The sequence below is a fragment of the Cynocephalus volans genome, chromosome 4 (assembly GCF_027409185.1).
Source record: "Cynocephalus volans isolate mCynVol1 chromosome 4, mCynVol1.pri, whole genome shotgun sequence".
Classification (NCBI taxonomy): domain Eukaryota; kingdom Metazoa; phylum Chordata; class Mammalia; order Dermoptera; family Cynocephalidae; genus Cynocephalus; species Cynocephalus volans.
In genome coordinates, this window is record NC_084463.1 from 21,938,640 (window position 1) to 21,953,038 (window position 14,399).

At 51.1% G+C, this 14,399-nt stretch overlaps 2 protein-coding genes across 3 annotated transcripts in view; both read left to right on the forward strand.

The window, feature by feature from the left end:
- The window catches only part of MSANTD2 (Myb/SANT DNA binding domain containing 2), a 29,772-nt gene extending 28,347 nt beyond the window's left edge, over positions 1–1,425 (forward strand). For both annotated transcript variants that reach the window (XM_063094510.1, XM_063094511.1), the window contains exon 4: positions 252–1,425. In XM_063094510.1, coding sequence (XP_062950580.1) covers positions 252–1,104 — 853 coding nt within the window. In that variant the 3' untranslated portion in view covers positions 1,105–1,425. The remainder of the gene's footprint in view (positions 1–251) is intronic.
- Positions 1,426–6,102: 4,677 nt separating this feature from the next.
- ESAM (endothelial cell adhesion molecule) lies at positions 6,103–14,220 on the forward strand. The gene is made up of 7 exons (XM_063094598.1): positions 6,103–6,289; positions 9,730–9,917; positions 10,876–11,077; positions 11,270–11,425; positions 12,653–12,775; positions 13,057–13,183; positions 13,432–14,220. Exons 1-7 carry the CDS (start codon positions 6,220–6,222, stop codon positions 13,745–13,747), a joined length of 1,182 nt encoding a protein of 393 aa, XP_062950668.1. The 5' UTR covers positions 6,103–6,219; the 3' UTR covers positions 13,748–14,220.
- Positions 14,221–14,399: the final 179 nt, after the last annotated feature.

Genomic DNA, 14,399 nt, shown 5'->3' on the forward strand with positions numbered 1-14,399 from the left:
ACTTTTTAATACTTGTACTGTCTACACAGTAGCCACTAGTCACATGTGGCTACTTAAATATAATTTTAAATTAAATATAATTAAAAATTTAATACCTCACTTACATCAACCACATTTTAATGTCTAGTGGCTACACTAGACATTAGATATTGGACAGGACAGATACAGAACATTTACTTCATCACAGAAAGTTCTATTGGGCAGTGCTATTCTAGCCACTTGAGGAATTTGACTTTTATTTCTCTTTCTAGGAAGAGAGACATCATGCAGAATATTGTACAGATTTTGGAATCAGTACAGTTGAAATGGGAGCTGTTTCAGAGCTGGACAGACTTTTCAAGGCTCCATCTTTCCAATAAACTGGCCATTTTTGGAATTGGTTATAACACCCGTTGGAAAGAGGATATCCGTTACCATTATGCTGAGATCAGCTCCCAGGTGCCCCTTGGCAAGCGACTTCGGGAGTACTTCAACTCTGAGAAGCCTGAGGGGCGGATCATTATGACCCGAGTGCAGAAAATGAACTGGAAAAATGTTTACTACAAATTTTTAGAGATCACTATTAGTGAAGCTAGGTGCCTGGAGCTGCACATGGAAATTGACTGGATACCCATTGCCCACTCCAAACCAACTGGCGGGAACATTGTTCAATATTTATTGCCAGGAGGCATTCCTAAAAGCCCAGGCCTTTATGCCATTGGCTATGAAGAATGTATTGAGAGGCCCCTCTCACCCCACATGGAGCGACGTTCCCTGGACCCAGGAAAAGAGGGTCGGGTTGACCTGGAAACCCTTTCAGCACAAGCCTCATTGCAGGTGGAAATAGAACCCACCAGAATTATCTATTGCTACCTCGGCATTGCTGAGGTTAGGACTCTGCAGCAATGCTTATTTTTACACTTCCAAGCAAATACTAAAACCTTCAGCAAAGATTGGGTTGGTATTAATGGATTTTTGTCTCAGAACTGTATTGTGGATCCCGGAGTTTCCCCCAAATCCATCTATATCAAATTTGTAGAAGTAGAGAGGGATTTTCTTTCCGCTGGCTCTTTAGTTGAGTGCCTGGAAAAAGCCATTGGATACCCCTTAAAATTCAACAACTGAATGTCATCCTTCATAAGGATTTGGGCTCTTACTTTCCTCCTCTCTACTCACTTCCCGTTACCCAGACTGTCCCTCATCCAGATGCTGCCATCAGACTCTTCACGGAAGCTCTTTCCACAATTGGGCCAGTACAACTTCTAAGGAATCATAGTAGACTCTGGGCAGAAAAAACTGACCTCATGAAAAAAATGCTCATTTTGAGCAAGCAAGATATATACAGCGAACTTGCATGGTGGGTCAGCTGTTTCTTTTTTAAAAACAAAATGATTTTTAAATGGATTTTAGAGCCCTAATATAAACAAATGTAGGTACATTCCATATTGGACAAAACTTATACTTTGAGTTTCATATGAAATTGAAAAATTGTATTTTTTTCACAATGTTTCATTTTTACACATCTCTATGTCTCTATATAAGTATTATTTACAACCCTGAATAAATAAGCAATAGATAATGGCAAGTTAAATCTTCAGTCACAGTAAATAAGACTGTTTTTCGATATCACTCTTAGCTACTATTGTACATAATTTAGAGTTTCGTTTTTTTTCACCAACCAAGTGTTTTGCTATTTCCAATCAGTGTTGCCTGCAAAGACCTTTGTTTCTGTGATGTACCAACTTTATGGTTGTGTTGCCATTTAAATTAAAAAAAAAAAAAATTAAAGTAATTCCTGGCCTCTTGGCGTACTAGTGGCGCTTTTTGTAGCAGAGTGTGGCTGCACTGGCAGTGGGGGCTGTCCTCTGACTTTACTGCTAAGAATGAAAAAAGCAAACAGAGCAGGGTATCTTTACTCTCTGTCACTCTTTATACCCCATTGACCCATGTCATTATTTCTTGTCAAAGTTCCAAAGGTCATTGGATATCTCATTTTGTATTTCTTTTTATTTTTTTTCAATTTTTTTTCAATTTTATTTATATTTTTGTGGGATACAGTGTGTTGTTTCAGAACATGCATATATGCATAATGATTCACTTAGGGTAGACAGCATAGTTTTGTACCCATTAGTCCGTCCCCTTTTCCTTTCCCCATCCCCCTCTTGTATTTCTTTTTAAAAAATGACTAGGATATTCCTTCTGACCCCAAGTCCATGAATTTGTTAGAGACTTTCATTCCTCATCTTTTATACTTAGTTATCAGGGACAGCTCTCTCAAGGGATTGCAGTTGGAAAATTGATGTCATCTTGCTGTCTCTGAAAAAGGAAAGTGAAGATCCAGTAGAAACATACAAAAATATTTTGTTTTTTAGAACAAGTGATCATGAGAGGAAGTTGAAAGGTATCAGTTTGTTAAGAAGGTGACTATCATATTTAGATCCTTTAGATATTTTTAATGGGTCAACTACTACTCCACTCAGAGGTTAGTACTCTTGGCTAAGAGTAGCTTGCAAGTTGAGTAGTCAAGGATCAGTTTGGTCTCATGGCAGGAACTTGTTAGATTGGTTATTTTTTTAATTTTTTTTTTTTTCGTCTTTTTCGTGACTGGCACTCAGCCAGTGAGTGCACCGGCCATTCCTATATAGGATCTGAACCCGCGGCGGGAGCGTTACCGTGCTCCCAGCCCAGCACTCTCCCGAGTGCGCCACGGGTTCGGCCCTAGATTGGTTATCTTTAATGATTCCCCAACTTCTCTCGGGTGCTTTACTTTAAATGGGTTTCAAATCCAGGTAAGAGCTATAATTCTCCCCATTTTTCTATACTATTGAAGATAAAGTTGAATATTGATAAATATTGATGAACATTCCCACTCTGGAATAGTCTCAAATCAGTGATTCTGTCATTCTGAAACGCCTTGGTTGGTTGATGCTTATTTTTCTAATGACTGGAGAGCTTATAATCAATGAGATAACTTTATAGTTTTTTGAGTTTGGGTTTGTGGAGTTGGCTTTTTTCTGATGTGAGCTGATAAAAATGGGTGCTAGTTCAGGGAGAGTATAAATATCCTGTAACACCTGTTCTCCCTGGGCACAGCCTGTATGCAGGGGCCTTAGAACATTCTCAAGACTTTGCTCTCTTTTGGAATTCGTAATTATGGTCCTAAAGGTTGAGGCACGATTTATTATATTGTAGCAATAATCTCACAGTATTCAGTGCCAAGTGCTTTAGGAAAAAGTGTTAGTACCAGGAGTACTACATGGCATCTGCAGAACTTTGCCATTGACCAGTCCCAAAACTAACATTATGTTTTGTGCATTTTTGTTCCTCCTTCCTACTTCCCACTGCTGTTAGTTACTCAGCTGGGGTGGAACATTTTAGTGAGGCTGTTGTAGACCTACCTAACGTTACTGAGAAGGCGGCATTACTAAACCACCATGAGCAGCATGGAGAAGATGGCAAAGACTGGATCCACTCTGTGTTTTCAGCGTTTGGCTTAATGATGGGGGGAGCTGAAGACAAAGTTGAGCATTGGGAAATGGAGGCTTGCAAGGAAAGCAGTTTGCTGATACTCAATATCCGGTCTCTTGGCCAGAACAGTCCAGAAAAGAAGACGACAAGTTGTCAGATAACTATGAGTATTGCTAAAAACAAGAAATGGACTGTTTAGACCTTAATAAAGCCTTATAACTGATTCAAGGGGGATGGAGACAGTAGAATCAAATTTTAGAATCAGTATTACCAAATACTTTGAAGATCTAAGATGAGGTGTGATTGGAATATTAATGACCTTCAAGTCTCTAACATGAAGCTATGAACTGAGCTCTTGCTCACATGTTTATGTAAGCAGTTCTCAGGTCATCCACAGATCATCTGTGCCAATGTTCTCATTTCACACCAGGGTGGTGAGCAGTGTCCACAGTAAAATGCATCTTGGCAAAAGCTTGCAGGACGTAATGGAGCTGTTCTGTTAACTTCTACCACCTGACTGCCTTGGGGTCAGAAGAAAGAAGTGGTTGGAATAGGAGACAGGAAAATTATTAGGTTAGGGTGAGGGCAGTGGAAGAGTCCTGCAGAGACTGCCCCTCTGTCACATGGAGACATTCACTACTTACAAATCCTAGGTTGCAGCTTCACTTCCCATGTGGCTAGTTATTTGACAACTTAATTCTGAAGGAAAAGTTAGCTACAGGGAGTGAATGTTGAGGCTGTACCTTATGTAGCACTTGATAGGGATGATAGCACTTGATAGCCTCTGTAATGAGATGCTTTGGGGCTCCTGGGTTACAACCCAAAGACTTTGTACTGCCTTTCTTGGAAGTAGTTATTTTGAGGGGATGACTTAACCCTGGTCTGGAAACAAAGGATAAGTGTTTATGAGAGGTGGTTTGCAATGTAGACAAGCCAAGAAAAATTTGAGGGTGATAGAATAGGAAAAACAAACCAACAACCCCTGACCTGGCCCCCCGCCCCCCGATCTGCTTGACAATTCCAAGTGTGTAGCTCCCTGTGTGGTGGTGTAAGACTGGCAGTTATCTATTCCCATTGCCTTTGCTGCCACTGAGCTATCAAGTGTTAGATTCCAGTGAATGCCCGAGCAGTACAGTGTTTGCATAGGCCTTTCTCAAACCCACTGCACAGCAGGTATTTGAAGAGGAGCCAGGCGAATTACACTAGGAAGCAGCAGCTGCGAGGGTCTATGAGGGCACAGTATAGAAAAAGACCTTGTGCAGTCTGCAGGCACAAGGTCCAGACTCTGTTAGAGCAGAACTGTTGGAGTAAGTGGAACCCAGCAGGCCTAGCTGCTTTTCTTCCCAGATAACTCTGCCCCCCAGAGTGGGCAGCGCCAGGAATTCGTTGTTATGCTTTCTGCCCTCAGTCACCTTTTCTTGGTGGTTGAGCTGTGCGGGGATGTTTGAAGCATCTCTTTGGCTGTTGGACAGAAAAGCCCGAACAAGAGCGTGCCCTCCTGAAAGTGAGTCGTGGCCGCCAGGGGGCGCAGAGGTGCCTTTTGACCGATGGCGGGGAGCGGGGTGAAGGGGAGGAGGACGGTTAAATTAAATTCACCGCGAACAAGATGTAAGCCTGAGAATTAAAGGATCAGCGCGGGCCTGAGCCGTTCACTGCAGGCATGGGAGGCAGCGAAGATACGGGAGATAAAGAAGAAACGGAGGGACTTTGTCCTGTCTACCTTCCTGCAGCCGCCCGCTCCTCCCCGGTCACCATAAGGCCTGTAAGCCGTTCATCTCACGGGTGAGGAGCTGAGAACGGAACATGTGTTGCCTCAGTTTCCCGTTCAGCTCCTGGAGCTAAGTTGCGCCAATCTTCTCTGCTCGGGGTTTGAGGCACGAGGCCGGGGCAATCCTAGGGCCTGGGTTTTAGGGGGTCTGTGGGAACTCGCTGAGAGCCCCTCTCTTCGCCCACAGGCGGAGACCGACCCTGCGTCCACCCGCCGGCGCTGGCGCGTCGCGGTGCCGCCCTGGGCCTCAAGCGCGCCAGGTGCGCGGCGCGGACGTAGCCGTAACCCGTCCTGCGGTGCGCCGGCGACCAAGCCCGCCCTCGGCTCTGGCCCCTGCCTGCTGTGGGGCCCCCCACACTGCGGAGTCTCAGTGGCCTGGGGAAAGCGGGGCTACCCTGTGCTCCTCCTTCGGGAAGGCCGCCCTGGGGAGGCTGAGGACGCGGTACCCCCAAGCTTGGAGCCGGTTATTTGGGCCACCGCCCCGGGGCATTTAAGGCGTTAGGGGTGCGGTGGCTCCTGGACTTCGGATAGTCCCCAAACCTCCTTCCGTCCCTAGTCACCCTTCTTACCCCACACCGGGGGGGGGGGGAGGGTACGGCGCAGAATGACAGTTCATGATCTTTTCCCCCCGCTTGTCCCCTGGGCCGGCTCGTGCGGGCACCACGACTTACTTGACCCCACCCTGAGTCCGGACTCTGCAGAGGCCGCGGGATGCTGCCTTCGGAGCGCTAGTAGCGGGTCCCCCCCACCCCCCGCGGCGAGTCACTAGTGCGCCCCGCCCGCGAGGACGGCGACCTCTCCGCCCCCTCGAATGCCCCGCCTTCCTGTCGCTGTCGGTCCCCACCCCACCACCGGCACACGAACGCAGAGACTTGGGCTGGAGCCGCCCTTGGTGTCAGTGGCCCGGCACCGGCGCCCTCTCCGGCCGTGGCGCAGCCTTGGCACCTGTCGGCCGGTGTGTCCCGGAGCTGGTGCCCCTGACTCCATTGGGGCCAGGGAGGGCCATGATTTCCCTGTACAGGCCCCAGGCGACCAACGTGCTGCGGTTTTTGTTCCTGGGGCTGAGTACCCTCGGTGAGTGAAACCTGGGACCAGGAGGCGAGTTGAGATGCGGGATGGGGGTAAATCCGACCCTGGGGGAGGACTTTGGGCACTGATGAGGAACGGTGTTGGATGGGACTCCCACCCCCCATCATTCCCTCACCCCATGGCATCACTGTCTGGTGCTGACGTCTCTGCTCGCTATGGCGAGGACACCTTCCAGTTTGGGTGCGGCGTGTGGGGGTGGGGGCTAGGGCATCTCCAGGGAAGACACAGGTACCTCTGGGGTGAATTATCGGAATCATTCCTCCCCCTTAACCCCCAACTCCCTACCCCACTCAGCAGAGCCAGATGAGCCGAGCCGCTAGATGAGACACTGGCTAAAGAGCTTAAGGACTTAACTCCAGCCCCCTTCTTTCCCCCTACCCCACACATGAGCTGATGCGAAAGATCCCCGGGGGATTCCCCTGGTCCCCTGGTCCCCAGGCTTGATTCGCGCACTTTGTCAGTTCCGCAGCTCAGATCTTCCCTCTACTCTCTCCTCCTGCTTCCTGCCCTGGGAATCAAGGGAGGTGCCCCAAAAGCACGACCGTGAGGTCATTTGGGACACAGGAAATGGGGGAGGGGTTCAAATGCTTAGAGGAGTAGAATTGTGACCCCCTCCCCCCAAGAGGTCCACCACCCCTATTGGTTCCCAGAGCCAAAGGGACAAGGGAAATAGGGAGGAGGGTGGCTAAAAGTCAGAGAGGAAGGAAACTTCCTTGTAGCAAGTGTTTGGGGAGTGTTGAAGGCCTCCAGGGACACCTAGTTTCAGCAGGAGCTAGGGGTGCCTCAGTGCTACATCGGGGGAGAAAAGGACCCAGCAGGAACTTGCTGCCTCCCAGACTTTCTTGCTATCCCCCTTCAAGGATCCCGAATGGGGGTGAAGAGTGGGTTCGGGGATACCAGCTTTAACTCATTTCTCTCAGGTTGGAGGATGCCAGGGCAAGTAAGGCCTAGAAGAAGGTAGAGTGAAATTCAACCACAGTGACTGGGACTGAGATGGGGACCTCCTAGCTCATGCCTGCGCCCCTTTAGCCTGGTCCCATGAAGCATGAGGCATGAAGTATTAGGGTCCCCAGGCAAAGAGGGTCTCAAGAGCAACTCCCAGCCACACCAAAGCTAGGACAGCTTCCTGCCCCTCTGGGCATGGTGGGCCTGATCCAGTATTTCAGCTTCTTAGCTTCACTTCCTCAACTTCAACCTCAGCTGCTCTTTTTCATCTGCCTTCTACCCCAACCCTCCTATCCCCCTTCCGCTGGGGGAGTTTCTGAAGCTAGGGAGGAAAATCCAAGTTTGCTGCCTGGGCATTATTTGCAGCTCATCTGCAACCCCTCCTTTTTCCATCCCTGTTCTGAGCCTCAGTTTGTTATACTGAAGGCACAGATCCAAAGGCCCTATCGGGCCACCCCAGGGGTTGCCCAGCTCCCGCCGGCCACTCGAGGGTTAAATGGCGCTTGGGACCCTTGGCGCATCGGGCGGGGGGCACCCGGCTCTGCTGGACCGGACTGGACCAGGCCCTCGTGCTCGGCGCGCTCCTCCGCGGCTCTGCGCGGCTGCCCCTGGGGCGTGAGAAGCCCGCGGGGGGAGTTTCTCAGAGAAAGAGGGAGACTAAAAATAGTAGCCCTGTGGAGCGGGCCCATTTCGCTCTCTTTCGGCCCTTGCCTGCTCCCTCACTCTGTGCTCGGATTGGGCCAGGACGGCCCCTTTCTTGGGCTTCTCCTTTGACCTGCACTCAGACCCAACCTCTCACCCCTCTTTTCTCTCCCAGCCGCACCGAGGACCCTGGGAGCGCAAAGGGCGGACCAGCTGGGGGGCTTCCACCCCAGCAGACACCCAGGACAGAGGGCGGGGAAGCCCCAGTCCCGCTTCTTCTCCTGGCTTCTGACTTAGGACCTAGGACAGGCAGCATTTGCCCAGACCCCAGTGTGTCCATCGCTATCCATTTTAAGGCCTCTCTAACCTTCCGCAAGCTGCGGTTATAACGCGGGACCTGAGGGAGGTCGCTGGGGGCTCCCCTGGCGACGGAAGCTCGCGCCCCTGTCCGGACCCAGGCCGTATCCTGGGGGGAATCGTTTCTGGCCCTTCGGTTGTGCTGCGGAAAGGTCGGGCAAGAGCCGGCACCGCCCGCAGGCCTCGGCCGAAGGACGGGCGGGCCAGGTCCCGAGGGGGCACCGAGCTCCTTGAGGCGGGGGCTGTTTTCGCAGGTAGAGCCTCCGGTCTGGCGCGGCTTCCCCTCCCCCCTCCCCCGCCCCTCTCCTTCATTGTCCTCGGCCTTATCACCGGGTCCAAGTTTCCTGCCCAGCCCGCAGGGACCCGCCAGGAAATGGGAAGGGGGGGTGCAGAGAAAGCCGAGGAATAAGGGTGGGGGGTTCTGTAAAGACGCGCAGCCGGGAAGCAGTGGGGGAGGCGCGCATCCTGGCCGGATGGCTCGCGGACCCTTAGAGGCCTTCAGCCCGGCTCCAGGAGAACCGGGAACTGGGCCTGTCTGCCCGCGTGTTGGCCGCCTGCTCACCACGCGGAGGTGGCGTCTCATGCTCCGCTGTGGAGTGCCGAGGCCAGGCAAGAGCAGGGCCCAGGACCAGGGCGCCCGCATCCTCGGGCGCGGCTGTGCACAAGCCCCAGAGCTTAGCGAACTCGGCTGCTCCCTTGACACTCCGCAGGGCAGAAAAGAGTGTTCCTGGGCGCCATGGTGCAAGCGACAGCCCCTCCTTGAAACCAACTCTCCAGTCCACCTCCTGAACCCGGGCACACAGAGGGGAAGCTTTGCACTTGTCAGGGGACTGTCATTCACCCTGCCCCGTAATCCCCTGCGACCCGAGAGAATCCGCCCAGGTCACCCAGACCCACAAGGTCTCTTGAGAGCTTTCTGGTTCTCAACCCTTCGCTCTCCTAGGGAAGGAGGCGCTTTGGGACTGGGTAGGAGGCAGTGGTAGGGGACACCGCGGTCACTGGGCCAGGCTTGGGCGCTGGGCCTCTCCGGTCTCTCCCGCTCGGGCGGTTCAGAGGAGCGGCGGAGTTAATCGGTAACTGGGTGGCCTCCCATCCCCCTCCGCCCATCCAGTTGAAAACACTGGAGCAAGGAATCCTGATGGCCCTGACCAGTGTCGCTACTCTCCCTTGGCTCCCGCCCAGGGAAATTGGGGGAGCAAGTGGGCTACGTGGGATGTAGAACAAAAGCAGATCTTCCCTCCCTCGTGAACTCTTCCTCTCCTCGCAGAAAATCTACCCCTTCTTCTTGGTGCTCAGAAGTCTGCGCCTCTGGATACGAATAAATGCATAGAAATGTGTTCCCATCCCCCGCTACAAACCTACGGGCTGGGGGTGGGGAGCATAAGCTCTGATGCCATTGAAATCAGGACACTGGGTCAGCGGTCAGCGGACCGAGCAGGGAGCCGGCCCTCGGTGCTCACGCCCCCCGCCCTTGCCTCCAGCATTGCCCTCGCGGGCCCAGGTGGAGATGCATGTGCCCGCCGGCCTCGCCAGGTTGCAGGCGGTAGAGGGAGAGGAAGTGGTGCTGCCGGTGTGGTACACCCTGTCTGGGGAGGTGTCTTCGTCCCAGCCGTGGGAGTTGCCCATCGTGATGTGGTTCTTGGAACAAGAAGGGAAGGATCTGAACCAGGTGAGGAAAGAAAGCATCGCAGACAGTGGCAAGCTGCGCCCAGCGGGGGGCGTAGGGAACAGCAGGCAAAGGTGGCAGGCAAAGGTGGGAGGAGTGGCCGGGGAATGGAGAATTCTCTTTTCCCCAAATTTCCCTAGAAATTCAGCACACAAAACACTGCAAAAGTGGAGAGACATTTTACCTTGTTATTGGGGATGGAGTGGAGGGATAGGGTCGGAATTGAGGGAAGGATTAGGGCAAGTAACACACAACTTTTAAAAGCTGAGCAAGTTTCTGTCTTCACATTCTCTGTGCTTTGGACACTGTCGAGTCACAGTCCAGTTCTCTTCCCAAATGATCATCTGTCCCCCTGCCCCTATATACCACCTTCAGAGGCAAAGGGCTGTCTCCTCCCACAACCTGCCACCTAACCTTGTCATAACACCAGACTTACACTCAGAGACAGATTTACCCAAAAGCGAATGAAACAATTTCCAGAGCCTCTCACTTGCAGGGGTTCCTTCCAAGGTACTGGAAAGTGTATTCAAGGAGATCATTCGTTCTTGTTCTAAAAAAAAAGATATTTTTATCTTTTTCTTGAAGATGCCCCACCCCCAAACTGTCTAAGTTTCATGCCTCACAAAACCTGGATCTACCCCTGCAATCTAAGTTTCTTTCGTACATACCCCCTATTCACACTATCCCTCTAGCCCCTCTTATGCCACCTTTCTAAAAGCAAGACGGAGATGAAGAGACAATGTATGAGGGAACAAGAACTGTTTTGGTGAAGAGGTCACAGGGGTGGGTGAGAGGGTGGCTGGGGAGACAGGGGTGATTGGGAGCTGGTACAGGTAGAAGGATGGGTGCAGGTGAGGGGCATTTGAGAACACAGTTTGTGGAAGGGGACTGGCTGAGCCTGTGAGCCTGGGGCATGCGTGTAATAATAACAATAACGGACAGGTGTTATGCCCTACACCAGGTGTTGGCCTACATCAATGGGGTCACATCAAGCAAATCTGGAGCATCCCTGCTGTACCCCATGCCCTCCCGGAATGTGTCCCTGTTGCTGCAGGGCCTCCAAGAGAAAGATTCTGGCTCCTACAAGTGTTCTGTGAATGTGCAAGATGGTCAAGGAATACCTAGAGGCCACAACAGCAAAACTTTAGAACTCAATGTGCTGGGTGAGTGAGAAGCATGAACTTCCGGATACCTCCATAGGCCCCTGCCCCCAGGGGGGGTCAGGCAGGTCTCTCTCCCAAATGGCTGAGTGTAAGGGTTGGAAGAGGGGCCACTGGAATGACAAAAGGGTGTGGGGAGGGGGAGAAATCTGTGAGTCCCTCAGGTGTGGGTTTTAATCTGTCTCCCTTCCCCAGTTCCTCCAGCTCCTCCATCCTGCCATCTCCTGGGTGTGCCCCGTGTGGGGACCAACATGACCCTGAGCTGCCAGTCCCCAAGGAGTAAGCCTGCTGCCCAATACCAGTGGGAGAAGCTGTCCCCATCCCCTCAGGTTTTCTTTGCACCAGTTTTAGGTGAGGGAACTTCTGAGGCTGTGGCCAGGGATGGGGAAAGATGAGAGGTACCACAGGGACTGGGGTGAAAAGGGGAGGTAATATTGAAAAGTACTGGGGAGGAGGATGAGGATGATGGGGGGAGGGTGGAGAAAGATGGCCTCCCAGGTGCAGGCACTGGGGTAGGTGCTTTCACGTGCTGTGTAACTGTTGTTAAAGAGGCTCGGAAGCCAGATTGTCTGTGTTCCAACTCCAGCTCTGCCACTCACTAGCTGTGTGACTCTGTGCCTCTATTCCCTCATTTGTAAAATGGTGATATCAGTAGCCCTGATTTGAACACACTAGCTATGAAAAGTATTTGGGGAACAATTGGAACATATTTAATATGGAGTATTAGATGATTTTTGAGAATTATTATTAATTTCTTAGGCATGGCAATGGTATTGTGCTCATGTGGGACAATGTCCTTATTTTTTGGAGATTCATGCTGAAGTATTTACTTTAAAATGCCTCAGAAAAAGAGAGAGAAATGAAACGAATATGGCAAAATGTTAACAACTGTTGGACCTAGGTGGTGGCTATTTGGATTTTCATTTTGCCCCTCTTTTTACTTTTCATTTGCCCATTTTTATAATAAAAGCTTTTTATTTTTTAAAATAGTGCCTATCTCATAGGTTGGTTGTGAAATTTTGGTGAGTTAGTACATGTAAAGAATTTAGAGCAGACTTTGGCATAGATTAAGGAGCCAATGAACATTAACTGTTATAATGATAAGCCCATATAATCCTTTCAACACCGTTAGATAGGTCATATTGCCCCATTTTACAGATGAAGAAATGGAGACCCACGGATATCAAGTAACTTGCTTAAAGTCATGTGGCCTATTCTGGATCTTGGGTTTTCTAGTTTCTAGCCTACTGTTCTTTCTCTACTCATCACAGTGTCTTTCAGAAATAAAAATAAAAATGTGGTTTTGGTTTTTCTGTGCATCACTTCCTTGTTCACCTCCTTTCAGACCTCAGTTGGGGGCTCTGAGGAGTGGAAAGGGAGAGGGGTATTGAGCTAGGCAGTCTGTAGCTAGGAGCTGAGCCCAGCATGCTGGCTGTCACATCTTTCCCCTCCATCAAGGAACAGACGAGCTGTGACTCCCAGAGAGTCAACGAGGACATTCCAGAGGCAGGGCAGGATTTTTTTTTTTTCTTAGTGGAAAAGGGGGTCTGTGGTCTGATGACTAAATTGTGTCCATAGATGCCATCCGTGGGTCTTTACGCCTCACCAACCTCTCCAGTTCCATGTCTGGGCTCTATGTCTGCAGGGCCCGCAATGAGGTGGGCAGTGCCCAGTGCAATGTGACCCTGGAAGTGAGCACAGGTCAGTGAGGGGTAAGTGTGGTTACGTGAAGAGTGGTCAATGGTGAGGGTGGGCTTGCAAGAGGGGAGGAAGCCTGTCTGCTGAGGCCTCTAATTGTAGTTGTAACAGGACAGGGAGCTTGCCCTGGTCATATGTGTCAGTGACTGGTCATTTGCTGCTTGACGGCCACCTCTCTTCTTCACAGGGAAAATGAGAGAATATGTATGGTGGCAGTGGGTAGTGGGATTGGAGAGGGGTGGCGAACAGCTGGGTGTCCCCCTCTGACACCAAGCCTTTTCTAGAGCCTGGGGCTGCAGTCGTTGCTGGAGCTGTTGTGGGTACCCTGGTTGGATTGGGGCTGCTGGCTGGGCTGGTCCTCTTGTACCAACGCCGGGGCAAGGCTGTGGAGGAGCCGGCCAATGATATCAAGTAAGTGTCCCTGGTATCTGCTATGATGGGGGCTCCCCTAGCTTCCCTCACAGAGCCTGGGAATTCGGGCAGCTCTTATCTAATGGAAGGGTGGCCAGTAGCTGAAACATCATTCCTGTGGGCAGATTTTAATGGAGAGAAAGAGGAGGTGTTGGGGGAGAGGAGGGGAGGAGGCCTGTGACAAAACATGTAGAAACTCTCCTCTCCTTCTCCTGCTTCTGATCTCTTGTTACTTCTTTGATGACTAGGGAGGATGCCATTGCTCCCCGGACCCTGCCCTGGCCTAAGGGCTCAGACACAATCTCCAAGAATGGGACCCTTTCTTCTGTCACCTCAGCACGAGCCCTCCAGCCACCCCATGGCCCTCCCAGGCCTGGTGCATTGACCCCCATGCCTAGTCTCTCCAGCCAGGCCCAGCCCTCACCAACAGTGCCCAGGACAGATGGGGCCCACCCTCAGCCAATATCCACCTGTCCTGGTGGGGTTTCTTCCTGTGCTCTGAGCCGCATGGGTGCTGTGCCTGTGATGTTGCCAGCCCAGAGTCAGGCTGGATCTCTTGTGTGAGGGCCCAGCCATTCCCTGGCTAAACCACCTGGTGTCTCGCCTGAGTCTTGGGAGGGTAGCCATGCTCCAGACCGCCAGTCCTCTGCCCCACCTATATTGTGGGAAGCTGAGTCTCAGTAAGACCCAAATGTCCAGGAGGTAGAAGGAGAAGAGAAAGGGGACCTGGGATTGGAAGGAGTCTCCACCCGCTTTCCTGCTCCTCCCTGTGAAGCCAGCTGAATCTGCTGAGATTGGCTCCCCACCAAGGGCCCTGGAGGAAACTGCCAGGCAAAGAGTCCCTCAGGACCCTTTGATCTGTACCCCACCCCTCTCTAATGCCATCCTTTGTTCCCACTCCATCTGTCTACATTAATATTACCTGTCCTGCTGGCTTGGTTGAGTTTTGTTGGGGCAGGAGATAGGGAAGATATTTTAAAAACTAACTTGAAATGTGTTTTTATTTTGCAAATTTCAATAAAGATACATTGTGTTTGTATGGAATAAGAATAAAATTGCCTTTTCAAACCAGAAATTCCAAGAAATTGAGTTTCAGGATGATGCAAAATAGACCCCTACCCAGGCTGTATACCCAGGAGGGCTTCTCAGAGCTTACTGGCTCAGGATAGCTCTTCTAGAGTCTTTAGAAAGGTCATTTGCTGTCATGTGGAGATGG